The following is a 15,854-nucleotide window of genomic DNA, read 5'->3' on the forward strand; positions in this document are numbered from 1 at the left end:
TGTTAAATCACCCATCTTTGTCCTGAAAGCTCCTTGAAACTAAGTTGTTTTCATGTTAATGGATATATTACTTCCTATCAACACATCTAAAGGGCTTCAATTCACGCCCATTCAACTTGCATCCTTCCTTACAAATTTCTCGGTGGCGTCCTTGGGTAGCAACCTTCACATCTAAGGCAATTTCTGTTTTTTCTAAGCTATAACTTTCCTCTTTATATCTACCTGGAAACACTTTATTACTTTAAAATGTAATTTGAATCAGGAGCATCCCTTCTTGACCACCAAGGTTAAGGTAAAGGACATACACTGCTCTGAAATAGGTTTGTTTTGAATCGAAGATTTTAAAAATTATCATAGGAAAGGAAGTTCGTAAATGTTTGTTGAAAAGTAAATTAAACAGCAAAATACTCCTGTTTGTTCCACCCAGAGGCGTCATTTTGACATTCTAAGTTGAGGCATGGAATATACCACGACCCCAAAATCGTAAATTTGTAGAAGTAAAAACAGAAAGATACCATGAACAAAACTCATTTCGAAAAAATGTTAAAAAATAAATAAGCAGATCATTTCGAAAAAAGGTCAAAAAATAAAAAAGCAGATCATTTCGAAAAAAAGGTGAGCATAAACAAAAAAATAAATTAGCAGATAATCCTTTATTGAAACAATAATTACATAGTGGTTTACTCGTGACATATGTTTAAGGGTCAATAAGTCCTGTATAAACAAGAGTTAAGAGCTCATATGGCACTTGTGACGAGGCCAGAAGAGCTGAGAGCCAAGAGCTCATATGGTATGAGCTCTAACCAAATTCTAAGAATCTATAGATTGATTTAAAAGGAAAATAACAGGCTTAATGCCACCGGTCGGGATTTAAAATAAGAGCTCTGAGTCACGATGTCCTTCTAAATATCAAAATTCATTAAGATCCGATCACCCACTCGTAAGTTATAAATACCTTATTTTTCTAATTTTTCCTCTCCCTTTAGCCCCCCAGATGTTCGAATCTGGGAAAACGACTCTATCAAGTCAATTTGTGCAGCTCCCTGACACGCCTACCAATTTTCATCGTCCTAGCACGTCCAGAAACACCAAACTCGCCAAAGCACTGAACCCCTCCCCCCAACTCTCCCAAAGAGATCGAATCCAGTACGGTTACCTCAATCATGTATCTACGACATTTACTTATTCTATCCACCAAGCTTCATCCCGGTTCCTCCACTCTAAGCGTTTTCCAAGATTTCCGATTTCCCCCTTCCAATTCCCCCAGTGTCAACAGACCTGTTCGGGATTTGAAATAAGATCTCTGAGACATGAAATCCTTCTAAATATCAAATTTCATTAAGATGCGGTCATCCGTTCTTAAGTTAAAATACCTCAATTTATCTAATTTTTCCAAATTAACACCCCCCAGCTCCTCCAAACAGAACTGATCCGTTCCAATTATGTCAATCACATATCTAGAACTTGTGTTTATTCTTCCCATCAAGTTTCATCCCGATCTCTTCACTCCAAGCGTTTTCCAAGATTTCTGTTTCCCTCCTCCAACCCCCTATGTCCCCGGATCCAATTCGAGTCGAAAATGGAGCATCTGAGACATAAGATCTTTCTATATATCAAGTTTCATTAAGATCCGATCACCTATTCGTAAGATAAAAATGCCCCAATTTTCAAGTTTTCCAGGAATTCCGGTTTCCCCCTCAAACTCCCCCCAGTGTCAAAGGATCTGGTCGGAATTTAAAATAAGAGCTTTAAAGCGCAAGATCCTTCTAAATATCAAATTTCATTAAGATCTGATCACCCGTTCGTAAGTTAAAAATACCTCATTTTTCCGAATTACCCCCTCCCCCCCAACTCCACCAAAGAAAGCGGATCCGGTCCGGTTATGTCAGTCACGTATCTTAGACTTGTTTTTATTCTTCCCATCCAGTTTCATCCTGATCTCTCCGCTTTAAGTATTTTCTGAGATTTCTGCCACCCCCACCCCCCAAATGACGCTGGATCCGGTTGAGATTTAAAATAAGAGATCTGAGTTACGAGGTCCTTCTAAATATGAAGTTTCATGAAGATCCGATCACTCCTTTGTAAGTTAAAAATACGTCATTTTTTGTAATTTTTCAGAATTAACACTACCACCCCCCCCCCCCCCCCGATTCCCCCACATAGAACGGATCCGTTACAATTATGTCAATCACGTATCTAAGACTTTTGATGTTTTTTCCCACCAAGTTTCATCCCGATCCCTCCACTCTAAGCGTTTTCCATGATTTTAGCCCCCCCCCCAAACTCCCCCCAATGTCGCTAGATAAAAAAATTTTGAGGTAGAAAAAGGGATATTCTACTTAATACACCACATATTTCTAGTTCTCCTCTTCTGTGTAAGGCTTTTTCTATATGCCTCGTAGATTCTTTCCAGTGGCTAAGTATTTCTATTATTAACAGTATCCCAAGCTTGCGCCAGCACACAGTGACAAATAATAAAAAGTCATATTAGCATATGCTAACAGAGAGAAGTATAACAGACGTGCGTTAGCCAAGCTCTACTCAGCTTTTTTGCGACCACTCTATGCTTGTCAGATACAGCTCTAAATACAGTTCTAAATACAGCTTGCATCCGTATTTCTCCACATCAACGGTTAATTAGGTTATTTCAGCTTTGAGTCTTTTCCTCTCTTTTGTTTTTTTGTATATGTTGCTCTATTAGTGCGTTCTTACCAGTGTTTGCTATTTTTGTTTCCTATATATTTTCTAAGTGTTACTTCACCTTTTATACTCTTGTATAGATAGATAGATAGCTGTATTTTAAAGTCAAATATTCAGCCATGAACACAGTACAATAACATAAACGAAAGACACAAATAACATAAACTTTGAGACCGATCATCATAAAACACTTAAATGAAACACTACGTTAACATAATAATAGTACTTAATACTTGAAAAAAATATAGTGTGGATGAAATAAATAATAATAATAATGTACGTTAGCTAATCTTGTAAATTAAGGTGAAATCCATTGCAACAACAAAAACCTCTGCCAGGCAGTCCAGCCAGCGCCAAGAGAAACAATCTTGGTGACATATAGAATAAAATATTAAGCATACGCGCCAAGAAAATTTAATTAAGAAAGTCATACATTTAGGAACCCTGTAAAGACATGAAAGTGTCTTTTTGCGGCTGACTTTGACAGGTACCTTATTGTGTCACATTTTCCTCCGGAGTCCAGCTGTTTCTGCAGTCATCCTCCCTTCCTTAGAAAAAGCAATAAATTGGTCGGATTTTAAGAGAGGTTATAATATCCACCCACCTAACAAAATTCTTATTGACTCACGCATTGCAGAAACTCAAACGCAATTGTTCGAACTCGAATAGTTTGAGATTCAAAACAATAGAATGGAAATGCAGTCACGACAACAAACAATAGGCTTTTTTGCCAGGGATGATAAGTTCTACAAGTTGGGCCTACGAAGTTCTAATATGGCTACCGAGTGTTTTAAAAAATATAGAAGAATGAAACGTCGTTTCATACTTCGTATAGTGCTAGGCATTCAAGATTAGGAAAATTATATTGCAGATTTGCTCCACAGTTAGTTAAAAATCAGTTTCATAAATTGGAGGGCGGAGGATAGACTTTTTTGCCACCATAGGTTTTTAAAATGCTTTTTTTTTGGGGGGAGGGTATTTTCATTGAAGCATTTCTTTTTCTTTTTTTAATTTAATTGTAAAAATTGAAAAAATGCGTCTTGCCCCCCTTCCATATTCCTCAAATGCCTCAAAAACGAGTGCTCTACACAATCTCTCCTTCTACGCACCTCGAAAACTCTTTAGTCTTAGCCAAACCACAAAGAAAAATAAATTGTCTCTGGTCAACGTCATATATAATATACAATCTACGCCTATAGTTGTGAAAAAGAATAGTACCTGGATTTTTCCTGGCTTTCGTGGCACTGGTGGAGGGACTTTCACTGCTTGGACTGGAGACATGCTTCGTCTCACCAAAGATTCACCATGATCAAAACTAGTGTGGGGTGACTTTGGAGGCCATGCAACTTTCCTTGCTATATAAAATAAGGGGCTTTTAACTTGACAAGAAGTAAACCAATCATTCGCACTTTGAGAGAGCTAATGGAAACCACAAGATATACAGTATTAAAATCTTTTAAGTACCATTAAATTAAGTAAACCTAAACGTGCTGTAAAGAACGGTGTATTGTCATCAATAGAATATAAGTTACCGGCGTTATAAGTTACAGGCGTTTTTGCTTAGCTCTCCCCACTCTTGGGTTTTGGCTATTTTGAACCACTAGGGCTTCCTTTTAGACATAGAGATTGCACCCTCCCCCCTAATATTTTGTAAATTTAGGCAACTGATTCTAAAAAAAACTTTTGTTTCAATGAAAATTAAAGAATTTGCAGCTTCAAGGGATCTACTGGGATTCTACAGGGATCTACTTTAAGGGTTCCTTATATTGACACGAAACTTTAGAGAGGTATGGGAGGGTTTATTTTTATACGAGGAGCACTATATAGGTAAACATGAAAATCTTAGCCAATAGGAACTACTTAACCATCCCATTTATATATGCACATATTAATAAGTTCGTTAAAGCCCTTCTTTTATGATAAAATGAGAGTACTTGATATTTTCAACCGTTGCGGTGTTAAAGTATCAAGGATGTCAAATAAAAACATTGCTTGCCCTCTGAACCCATCTTAGATCTATTCATACCCGGAAACCCCGATTTACTAAGATTGTTCCCGAATTTTTGGAGTTTTTGGGGTAGCATCAAATTTTCAACAGTTTTGCTACGCTGAGCCTCAAGAACAAACAAGCGAATCGAAAGAACTCGAATATCGAACTCGAGTATTCGAATTAAATCGAATAGTTGAATAATCGAATAGCAATGTGGCGATTTCAAAAGACAGTTACACCTTCAAAGGGAAGCTACAAAAGCCAAAGGTGCTTAATGCCATTGTTTTATCTTATATTTTGCTGATTTCTCACTAGAGTATCTTTTTTTTAATTTGATATCCACTATTTTCAGAAACTGCATAATGAAGCTTTTTAAATTAAAACATGAATTCCCATTTTTATTCTAATTTTTAAAACATCATGAGTATGTCAGGTTTCGTTTGACCAAACCAAGCAACCCAATGTCATTTTCACTGTTCTTAGTACTTTAAGAAAATGCAAGAGACACAAGCAAAAAGGTTTAGGATCTGATATGGATGGAACCAATCATGTGCACTGTAAGGAAACTGGACCAGAGACACGAAATGAATGATTAACTTAATCAAGTATTCATGATAATCAGAATCTGTAGTCGTAACTTAATCAAGTTAAATTGTTAGCAAAAAAAACAACAGACAGAAGGAAGTAAGATTATGATAGTTCCATCGATGTCCAGCAAAAACTATACATTTGACTTTTTGTAATTGCTTTAAGAGAAGGATAAAGCCAGGGATATGGCTCCTAGACTTATACCTTTCGTATTAAATATACAACTTAGAGTTGTAATCTCACAGACATCTCATCTCGATCAATTTCGATACAGGTAATTCAGAAAAGGCTATCACTTGTTTTTACAATCTGAAATTAATTTCCTATCACCTTAAAACAAGCCTGCAGATCGAAAGATCCAAAATTTCATAGTGTTCGATATTAAATATATTATCTTAAAGACAATTAAATAATAAAAGAACTAGTTTTTTTAACTGAAAGTAAGGAGCGACATTAAAACTTAAAACGAACAGAAATTACTACGCGTATGAAAGGGGCTGTTCCCTTCTCAACGCCCCGCTCTTTACGCTAAAGTTTGAATCTTTCTCTCAATTCTACTTTAATAAACAGTACAAACTTTAGCGGAAAGAGCGGGGCGTTGAGGAGGGAACAGCCCCTTTTATACACGTAGTATTCTACTTTTAGTCCCAATTCCTTAAGAAAAATCATTGAATTTCTCTGCCCCCCCATGACATATTCCTCCAAGGAGAGATCATCCCACATAACCCCCTCCCCTCAATTAAATAAAAAAAATAGTTTTTTTAACTGAAAGTAAGGAGCGACATTAAAACTTAAAACGAACAGAAATTACTACGCGTATGAAAGGGGCTGTTCCCTTCTCAACGCCCCGCTCTTTACGCTAAAGTTTGAATCTTTCTCTCAATTCTACTTTAATAAACAGTACAAACTTTAGCGTAAAGAGCGGGGCGTTGAGAAGGGAACAGCCCCTTTTATACACGTAGTAATTTCTGTTCGTTTTAAGTTTTAATGTCGCTCCTTACTTTCAGTTAAAAAAAAACTAGTTTTTTATTTAATTTCTGAGCGTTTTTGAATTTATGCATGTTTGATTTTGGCTCTCCGCAGATAAATTATCATATGAAATTTGCATATTAATTCTTTTTTTTTTGCTGAATAACTTTCTCTTAGTTTTGGTCAGACGATTTTGAAAAAAGGGGGTGGAGGAGGAGGTCTAGTTGCCCACCAATTTTTCGGTTACTTAAAAAGGCAACTAGAACTTTTAATTTTGAACGAACGTTTTTATTAGTAAAAAATATACATAACTTAAGAACTAACTTACGTAACGAACTTCTGCGTTCTTATATTTTATTATGTATATGAGGAGGTTTGTCCCCTCGCTAATACCTTGCTCTTTACACTAAGCTTAATTTTGGTCCCAATTCCTTAAGAAAAATTCATTGAATTTCTCTGCCCCCATGACATATTCCCCTCAACTCCCCTAAACTAAAAAAAAAAACCTGAAAACGTCTGTACACTTCCCAATAACCATTACTGTATGTAAACACTGGTCAAAGTTTGTAACTTGCAGCCCCTCCCCCGGGGACTGTGGGGGAGTAAGTTATCCCCAAAGACATAGTTATTATAGTTTTCGACTATGCGGAACAAAATGGCTATCTCAAAATTTTGATCCGTTGAATTTGGGAAAAAAAGAGTGTGGGAGGGGGCCTAGGCGCCCTCCAATTTTTTGGTCACTTAAAAAGGACACTAGAACTTTTTAATTCTTTTAGAATGAGCCCTCTTGCGACATTCTAGGACCACTTGGTCGATGCAATGACCCCTGGGGAAAAGAAAAAAAAAACAAATAAACACGCACCCGTGATCTTTCTTCTGGCGAAAAATACGAAATTCCACATTTTTTTAGATAGGAGCTTGCAATTTTCGCTGTGGGGTTCTCTAATACGCTGAATGCGATGGTGTGGTGTTTCCCCCTATTTTCCAAAATAAGTCAAATTTTCTCAGGCTCGTATCTTTTGATGACAAAGACAAAATTTGATGAAACTTATATATTTAAAATCAGCATAAAAATATGATTCTTTTGATGTTTCTTTTAGCATCAAAATTCCCTTTTTTAGAGTTTTGTTTACTATTGAGCCGGGTCGCTCCTTACTACAGTTCGTTACCACGAACTGTTTGATAAAGCTGAACTTCGTCAGTTAGCTTTTCATTGTTTTAACTTTTCGAAGTTTGATTCATATGTTATCTTCACTGTTGGGTCTTCCTCATCTTGTTTTCAAAGTTGTCCAAAAATTTAATGAACTATTTTCTTCATGTAACAATGCATACTTTACTAAATCTAAAAAACATTCAAATTTGTTTAACTTTTCTAAGAAAGTTCAACCAATAAAAAAAGATTTCTCTGACTGAATAAAATGTTTAATTTGAGACAGATGTACAAAAACAAAAGATAATAAGTTGCAAGATGATTCTCCATATCAAAGTAAATTATTTAACTGATTTACTTCAAAACTCCACATTTGAACGGTTTAAATTGTCCGTTTAAAAAATGGCTTTAAGTCGATAAGGTGCAATTTGTCGGTGAACGAGACGGGCTTTGAGGTATATAGGCTACTTTGTGGAAAAATGTATTAACTTTATTGACACCCGAGGCCGTACCCAGGAATTCTTTCGGGGGGGGGGTAAAAAATCTTAAACACATCAAAATGTGTTATTTTTATTACATTTTTACCAGTTGTTGGGTGGGCGGTTAATCCAACCCACTAATCCCCCTAGATACAGACTTGTTTACACCATAGGATTTTTGCATTAAGATGCTTAGAAGATTAAATCAAGGCAGAAAAACAGACCTGTCTTCAGCTTAAGCCCTTATAAACAAAATACGTAAACTAAGTTTAATTTATTTTTTAATTAATCAAACCTTTTTTTTGTGGGTAACATGGAGACTGAGCACCGATGGAAGAGGTTAGTCATAGAGAAATTTTGCCCGGGGAGGTAGAAAAATTTTATTCAGCTTAATCGTCTTATTGCCACCAAAAGGAGATGAGTGGACTTCCAAGAGCAATGGATGGTGGCAATCTCCAATAGATACAATATTTCTGGAGATCTTAAGAATATCTCGAAGTTTCAAGAGCTTTCCTAGAGCACCTGCAAATCCAAACACTAATCCATTAACGTCGGTAACTTTCTTAAAAAGTTCTGCATTATTATTTATAATAATTTACGTTCGTTTAAATCCGTGATGTATGTAAAACGATTTTGTTAAATCTGTTAAACTTTAAATCCGGCAAACCTTGGGATACAGAATTCAAGAATTCTATATTAACAAATGACCCTAAAATTTTAAAATAAAATTGACTTGCAAAATGACCATTTGATCTAAATCAGGGTTATTTTTTATGGAAAAGGTTATTCACTAAATAATAAATATAGCTAACTGCATATACAATTTCAAATACCCTAAGGAGGGGAGCCACCCCTCCTGTCATCTTTCTACAAACACTTATACCACCAGACTGATGTAATTTTTAAGCTATAACACTCTAAAAGCTGCTAAAACAATGGGTAATTTCAAAGTGATTTGAAATGAATTAACATGTACAAAGAAGACGAAACAACCAAGATACTTTCACGCAGAGGTAAAAAAGAGGTAAAAGATATCATATCACCCTCGGCACAAAACATGCACACAGATGGAAATCATAGGGTTCATTCAATCATGTGTCAAGCATGTCACGAACTCATTAAACATAAGACAGACTTCATGTCAATCCAGTGTCAAGGCGTGATATTTTGGTTTCCAAGATACCTTGAGTATATGCATGCGAACTGTGTAGAGCTCCCATGTTTACAACGGTAGCGCCAACTAGCGCATTATATTCTGGTGGCCATGAAATTTGTACGTCACCAAAAGTCCCAATAGGCCTCTCTCTAGACGAACTACGACCTATTCTATCAACTGAGATGGGTCTTGGTACCTTGGGTATTTCGCGATCTCTGCTTGAATTTCGGGGTTTGTCTCTTGAGGATGACCGACCTGGAGGCCAAAGATTATCCGAATTTCTTCTTCTCAAAATTGACCTCGAGGATCCTGCGCATGGGTAATTTGTTAATCTTATATGCAATTTTGGCAAAAATTTGGCTTTAAAGACACAGAGTTCAACATATATATATATATATATTATTATCAAGCAACATCGAATTATTTAGCTGTCTGTATTTTTCAAAGCATCGATATTTTCAAAATATTGATCAAGATAATAAGAAATCTGGCAATTTTCGAGTTTCTGGCAAAAAGAAAGACAGTGACTATTATCCTGACGTTCCATGGTCTCGTTTAACGAGACCCATGCAGTCCCTTATTTTTCAACAAACAGTAGAATGTCTTAATAAAGTGCTGTTAATAAAAAAAGAAGAAAAAAAGGCTAGGCTATAGCATATGTCTCTATCTTTGTAAAGTAGTAAAATAGTACGAGTCACTCTTTACGCTAAAGTTTGACTCTTTGTCACAACTCTACTTTCAAAACAATTAACTTTAGCTTTAAGCTTTAAAACTTTAGTATAAAGAGCGGGGTGTTGAGGAGGGGGCAGCCCCTTTCACATACGGAATAATTTCTGTTTGTTTTAAGTTTTAATATTGCTCCTTACTTTCAATTAAAGAAAAATGTTTTTTTGTTTAATTACGAAAGAAACAAAAATCAAATTTTGGGATTGCTGCTTTTGCCATATTTTTTAATGAATCACTTGCAATTTCGGCAATTTATTTTAAACAACCGAAATTGACTAGTTTTAAGTCCTAAAACGGCACTTTCCTGCAATGTTTATGATATATTTTTTAATATCATTGGATTCTGATGGAGGGGGTCAGACTCATAAGCTCACCGTTTTTGTGTCCCTGCTATAATTTTAAACTGTTTTAAGTTTTAATGTCGCTTCTTACATTCAGTTAAAAAACTCGTTTTTTCATTTAATTTCTGGATATTTTTCAACTAATTCAGGTTCAAATTCGGTTCACCCTACATGAAAAATTAAAACAAAGTGAATATTTATTTTGGCAGATTTCTTCCGTATATGAAGGGTTGCCTCTCTTCAATACCTTGCTCTTTACGCTAAAGCTGTTAGCACTTTTAGAAAAACTTCATATTCTAACTAAATGACCCTGTGTTTCAGTAGACGATCTTAAAAAATTGGGACAAACAGCCAAACTTCAGCGCAAGGTATTGAGGAGGGGGGAACCCCTCATTTATGGAATAATTTGTGTTCGTTTTTTTAAAATGATTCCGGTAAATCTGGCTTATCCTCTATGAAATATACCCCTCTCCCTTACGAAGGAATCCTCCATGGAAAATTCATCCAACGTGAAGGGCACCCCCCCCCCAGTCAAATAGCCTCCAGACAGTTCCGTCCTCGCTGAGAATTTCCCTCCCTGTAAAATTGCTTGCGGAAAATTCCGCCTGGAAAATTCTTCTTAGCATTCTTTCATTTGAATAAGACTTTAATCTCTAACCGGTTTCTCGATTACTCCGGAAATGCCCCTTCCGTGGAAATTATTTCTTGTAAATCAAAACACACGGAAAAAACCCCTGGATACTTCCACCGGAACATCTCCACATGAAACATTTTTGAAAAAAAATGTAGACAATGAAAAAGAAATTTCGTATAGTAATTCTGTCAAATCCCCCCAGTGTAACATTCTTCCCCCCTCCTCCAAAAAAAATCTGTATACTTCCCAATAACAAATATTATACGTAAACAATGGGCGAATTTCATAGCTTACAGGCCTCTCCCCGCGGACTGCGGGGGTTATTTTAAACCTAAAGACCTAGTTATTTGATTTTTCAAATATACCGAACAAAACAGTTATCTTAAAATTTTGATCAGATAATTTTGGGGGAAATGGGCGTGGGAGGGGGCCCACTTACCCTCCAATATTTTTGGTCACTGAAAAAGGACACTAGAACTTTTAATTTCTGTTCAAATTCACCCTCTCTGGATCTTCTAACACCATTAATTCGATACAGTCACCCCTTAGAAAAAAAAAAACTAATGAACATGCAACCATGATATGTCTTCTAGCAGAAATAGCAAAATTCCACATTTTTGCAGATAGGAGCTTAAAAATCCTGCAGTAGGGTTCTCTGGTGCGCTAAATCTGATTGTGTGATTTCCATTAAGATTCATTTAATTCTAGGGGGTGTTTTCCTCCTATTTCAGAAATCCGGGAAATTTTCTTAGGGTCGGAGCTTTTGATGCGTAACGCAAAAACTTCATGAATTTTATATATTTGGAATCAGCATAATAAGCTGATTCTTTTGATGTATCTATTGATATGAGAGTTCCGTTGTTTAGAATTTCGGTTACTATTGAGCCGAGTCGCTCCTTACTTACAGTTCGTTATTACGAACTGTTTTATATTTTTCACAAGCTAGCAGAACATAATCAAAACACTCGAATTTTTTTTTCCGAACCATATGGGTCATTTTAATTTTATGAAGTGGAGTATTATCTATTAGCCTATGTTTGGTTCTTACGAAGACATCACGATTTATCTATTAGCCCGTATGATCAAATATTAAAAGAAGTAATTTTTTATGCAGCATTTTTTTTTTTGGAAAAAATAAGCTTTTTTAAACATTTTCTAAATGTTTAAGTATAAATTATTATAAGAATATCGGATGCAATTCTAAATGGTCTGGTTTGACACAGTAGCGTTAATGGGAGAAAGGGAGGCAAAAATGACTATTCTGAATTTTCATTTTGGTTCCTTTAATAATATTTCTGAAGAAAGAGCAGAAAATGATCAACCCATTAGAAATTTATTTTGGTTCTGTTTGGTTATTTACTCTTTATATTATCATTTTTATTTTGTCAGGTGAAACATACTTTTTTTATTTGGTTCTTATAGTTGTCATAATTCATTTATCTCGTAATTACACTTGTTACTGATATTCACGTTTGTAGTGGTGATGTTGGGCATGTGTGACCTGTGCAGCCACATAGGGCCCCGTGCCCCCAGGGCCCCAATTTCTAGTGAAGCCATAACCCAAAAATACAAGGATGGTTTGATACTCTGCCATCTCTGTAAAGTATGTAAGACACCTACACAATAAGATTAAATTGAAAGAATGACACAGATTGGATTCCATGATTTGCAACAATGGTCATCAGTGTCCAGCAGATTGATATTGCATATAGCCTAGAAAAATCTAGCACCGCCACTGCCTTCAGGGGAGAGGTTATCAAGACATGTAGAAAACACCCTTCTAGGTCACGGTTTTTCGGAGTAGAGGACAATTCATGAAACTGTTTGGGCATAAATTTGTGTAAGAATCTAAAATACAGTTTTAAATGAACAGTCTTAACACATGAGCATCATTGGCTGGGGGGGGGTAAATAGCTACTTTGACTTTATTATTTATTTTTAATAATAGTTCTGAAGAATGATGAGAATATAATCAATGCATTAGAGGTAAATTATGGTACCGCATTGTCAATTAATTTTTGTAATGGACTATAAATTTGCAAAAGAATGTCAAATGCAATTCAAAATCGACAGGTTTAACACACGAATACTCCTAGACGGGGAGGAGGGGAAAAAGCACACTCCCTTAATATAAAAAAATCGTAAGATACATCATCAAGGGAGTAAAATACCTAAAAAATTAGATTCTCTTTAGTTTTGAGGTCTTTGAGTTTGACGAAATAAATTGATCTAAATAAGAGCTCAACATTTTTCAAGACATCTTAGTTATAACAAAACATACACTAATGGCACTGCAAAATGCCAGAAGTTGAAGTTCGACATGAACATGCTGGACTGTAATTTATTTTAACTGTTTTTCCTTGATATTGCACAACCACGTGCGGGTACGCCTTCATTTAAAAACATTTTTATTGCTGTAACACAATTAAAGTAGACAGTTATCTCTTTCTGGATGTTTCTCTTTTGCTCATTTTTTTCTTTTTGGTCTATCCCCAATTTAATTTTACTATTTGATTCTGGTGGGAAAAAATGGTCAAATCGATTTTTGACTTTTTTTTTCACAGCAATTTATGTTATTTTACAGATCATTAAAGAGAGATTATTTTCTGGGACGTTTTTAGCACATTTTAAAAATAAAATGTATAATCATTCCTTAAAAATAATTTGGGTACAACTCTTCATCAAAGAAATGGAAATCGAAATTGCCTCCTCTTTTGAGAATGGTTATATTTCATCTCCTATTTCTGTGAATTTCCAACTGTTGTGTAAATAATATGATTCTTTTGTCCTTTCTTTTTTTTAAATAAAACTGGCGACGCTACGTTGGATGACTTATGTGACAAGCTATTTAAGTTTGATAAAATAGTAAATTTGTATACTTATCAATTGTAATAAACAAGTGTGACCCGACAGCTAAATGTTATTTGAAAAAAGAAAATTTAGTGGACTTCTAAAACCATCTGGAAGTAGGTCGTTCAGACAATGCTAATAAATAAAATGACATAAAGGATAGGCAAAACATGTTTTAGAAGTATTACATCGCTTTTCATAATTCACGTTGTAATTTTTTGCATTATTAAGCTTCTTTGCTATGATTTTTTAATTTGGTTTACCAGCAATCACTATATCAGCACTATAACAGCATAACACTTATACACTACACTATACGCTATATTAACACTATATCACTATAATCACTATAACAGCAATCAGAACTCACTATTGCACTTGGCATGTAATGTCAATTGAGAGGGAGAGCAGGAGAGTCTCTACCTACTGGATTTTTTTGCCTCCCCCATATATTTTGAAAATATCTTTTAGGTGTTTCCATTGAAAAATGACTTTTTTGTGCTTTCATTGAATAAAATGAATGGAACACAAAATTGCCCCTCCCCTAGATTTTGAAAAATAACATTTTTGCCCCCCCCCCTCATCTCTGTGAATTTACGCCACAGCTCTCGACAGTCTTATTGAAACATTCGCACGGATGCAGCTGTAAGTCCAAATTAAAAAATAGTAAATGACTCATAATGAAAACTTACTGGGATTTCCAGATGGTGGGATCGTTTCCATATCCATATTCACTTGTTCTAGTTTCTTTGTATCGGATTCTCCGGCCTTTCTAGCGTCTATTCTAAAAAAAACAAATAATCGATTAGATCTTTCCCTACATGGCCCACCGATGGGGCTTGACAATATTTTTTGTGGGTTAAAGCACAGGACGTTCAACCTTCAACTGACTCTACCCTAGAGCAGGGGTGGCCAACCCAAATTATCTTGCGGGCCACTTTGGAAATGCATCACGACCACGCTGGCCAGCAACTAAAATTGCTCAAACTGGCAACTATATTGCGGCGATGGCGTAACTCTGGGTTCACACACATGTTCACACAGGAGCAAAAATCGCCCATCACCGCAATTTAGTTCCCAGTTTGAGCAATTTTAGTTGCTCCGTTGAGCAACTTCGCAGAGTTGAAAAAATTCAACTTTAATCGGGCGACGAAGCAATTTTTATAGCAATTTTCTGTGTTCAACAGCAACATAATGCAAGATACTGATAGTATTATTGAGAATTTCTTCTGGTAACTGATAAAATGGCTGTAAACATCTTCCATGACTTAACTATTTGACTCGACTGAAGTACACAACGTCACCGTATTCAGGATCTAATTCTTTCAGAAAATCCTTAAATTGTCGATGCGCAAGTGCATGTGATCGAATGTAGTTCACTGTTTTTATACCTCGAATTGCATGAGATGATGCATCGATAATACTTGGGCTATACAACATAATAATATAATACTTGGGCTATATCTATATATATAAAAATAAGTTGTCTGTCTGTGTGTCTGTCTGTGGATCAGGTGACGTCATGTTTCTGTGTTGACTGACGTCATGAAATTAGTTGTCGTCATTTTTGCTTTGACGGTGACGTCATTAACGGTATTTAAGACATTTGTTCACGGAAAAATGTTTAATTGTAAAATGACTGAAGAACCTACAATGGCAACAGCCGAGGAAGCTGCTCAAAGAGTTTATGCCAAAAACTTGCTGCTGATAGAGAAAGTAAGAAAAGAAAGCGTTCCGAGTAATCACAAGAACAGCAAGAAAACAGGCTTGCGGCTAAAGAAGCAAAACCGCGCAGTTAGATGAAAATCCACCTGGACAGCGAGAGTCAAAACATATCAAAACTGAAAATGATAGCGATGAATGATTGGGTTTGGGATTTTGACTTGGATAAGGTCATCAATGCCTACCAGATTTAAGTTAAAAAAACAAAGGTTCGTCGATATGTACTTCATAGTGACGCTGAAAAATAAGAAGAAAAAGAAAACTGAAAAAAGAAAAAAGGTAAAAAACTAAAAAAAAAAACTAAAAGAAAAAACACTCAAAGAGAAATTACAGACCGGGACACAAATGACGACCGAGACAGAGGGAATATAAGTGACGACCGGGAACCTCAAAGAGAAATTACAGACTGGGACACCCGGACACAAATCACGACCGGGACACAGGGAATATAAATGACGACCGGGACACAGGGACACAACTACAACGGGGACGCCGGGGGCACAGGCGGGATACATAAATGACGACCGGGACACAGGGATTGTTCGAATA

The 15,854-nt window shown here is 35.9% G+C and overlaps 1 protein-coding gene across 2 annotated transcripts; it reads right to left on the minus strand.

Moving 5' to 3' along the window:
- Positions 1-2,300: 2,300 nt before the first annotated feature.
- On the minus strand, positions 2,301-15,828 carry LOC136031840 (uncharacterized). Of its 2 annotated transcripts, XM_065711676.1 has the most exons (3): positions 14,276-14,394; positions 9,060-9,341; positions 3,787-4,055 (listed from the first exon to the last, which is right to left on the minus strand). In XM_065711676.1, exons 1-3 carry the CDS (start codon positions 14,310-14,312, stop codon positions 3,802-3,804), a joined length of 573 nt encoding a protein of 190 aa, XP_065567748.1. In that variant the 5' UTR covers positions 14,313-14,394; the 3' UTR covers positions 3,787-3,801. The 2 variants fall into 2 exon arrangements, 1 of the variants encoding a protein (XP_065567748.1); XR_010618594.1 differs by lacking the exon at positions 9,060-9,341 and having other exon boundaries at positions 2,301-4,055; positions 14,276-15,828.
- Positions 15,829-15,854: the final 26 nt, after the last annotated feature.

Source organism: Artemia franciscana, chromosome 10 (genome assembly GCF_032884065.1).
Source record: "Artemia franciscana chromosome 10, ASM3288406v1, whole genome shotgun sequence".
Lineage (NCBI taxonomy): Eukaryota > Metazoa > Arthropoda > Branchiopoda > Anostraca > Artemiidae > Artemia > Artemia franciscana.

Coding starts and splice junctions, on each gene's coding strand:
- LOC136031840 (XM_065711676.1), bottom strand. CDS start 14,312: ATGGATATGGAAACGATCCCACCATCTGGAAATCCCA. Junction 9,342..14,275: donor CCCACCATCTGGAAATCCCA/GTAAGTTTTCAT, acceptor ACCCATGCGCAG/GATCCTCGAGGTCAATTTTG. Junction 4,056..9,059: donor TTCGCATGCATATACTCAAG/GTATCTTGGAAA, acceptor TATTTTATATAG/CAAGGAAAGTTGCATGGCCT.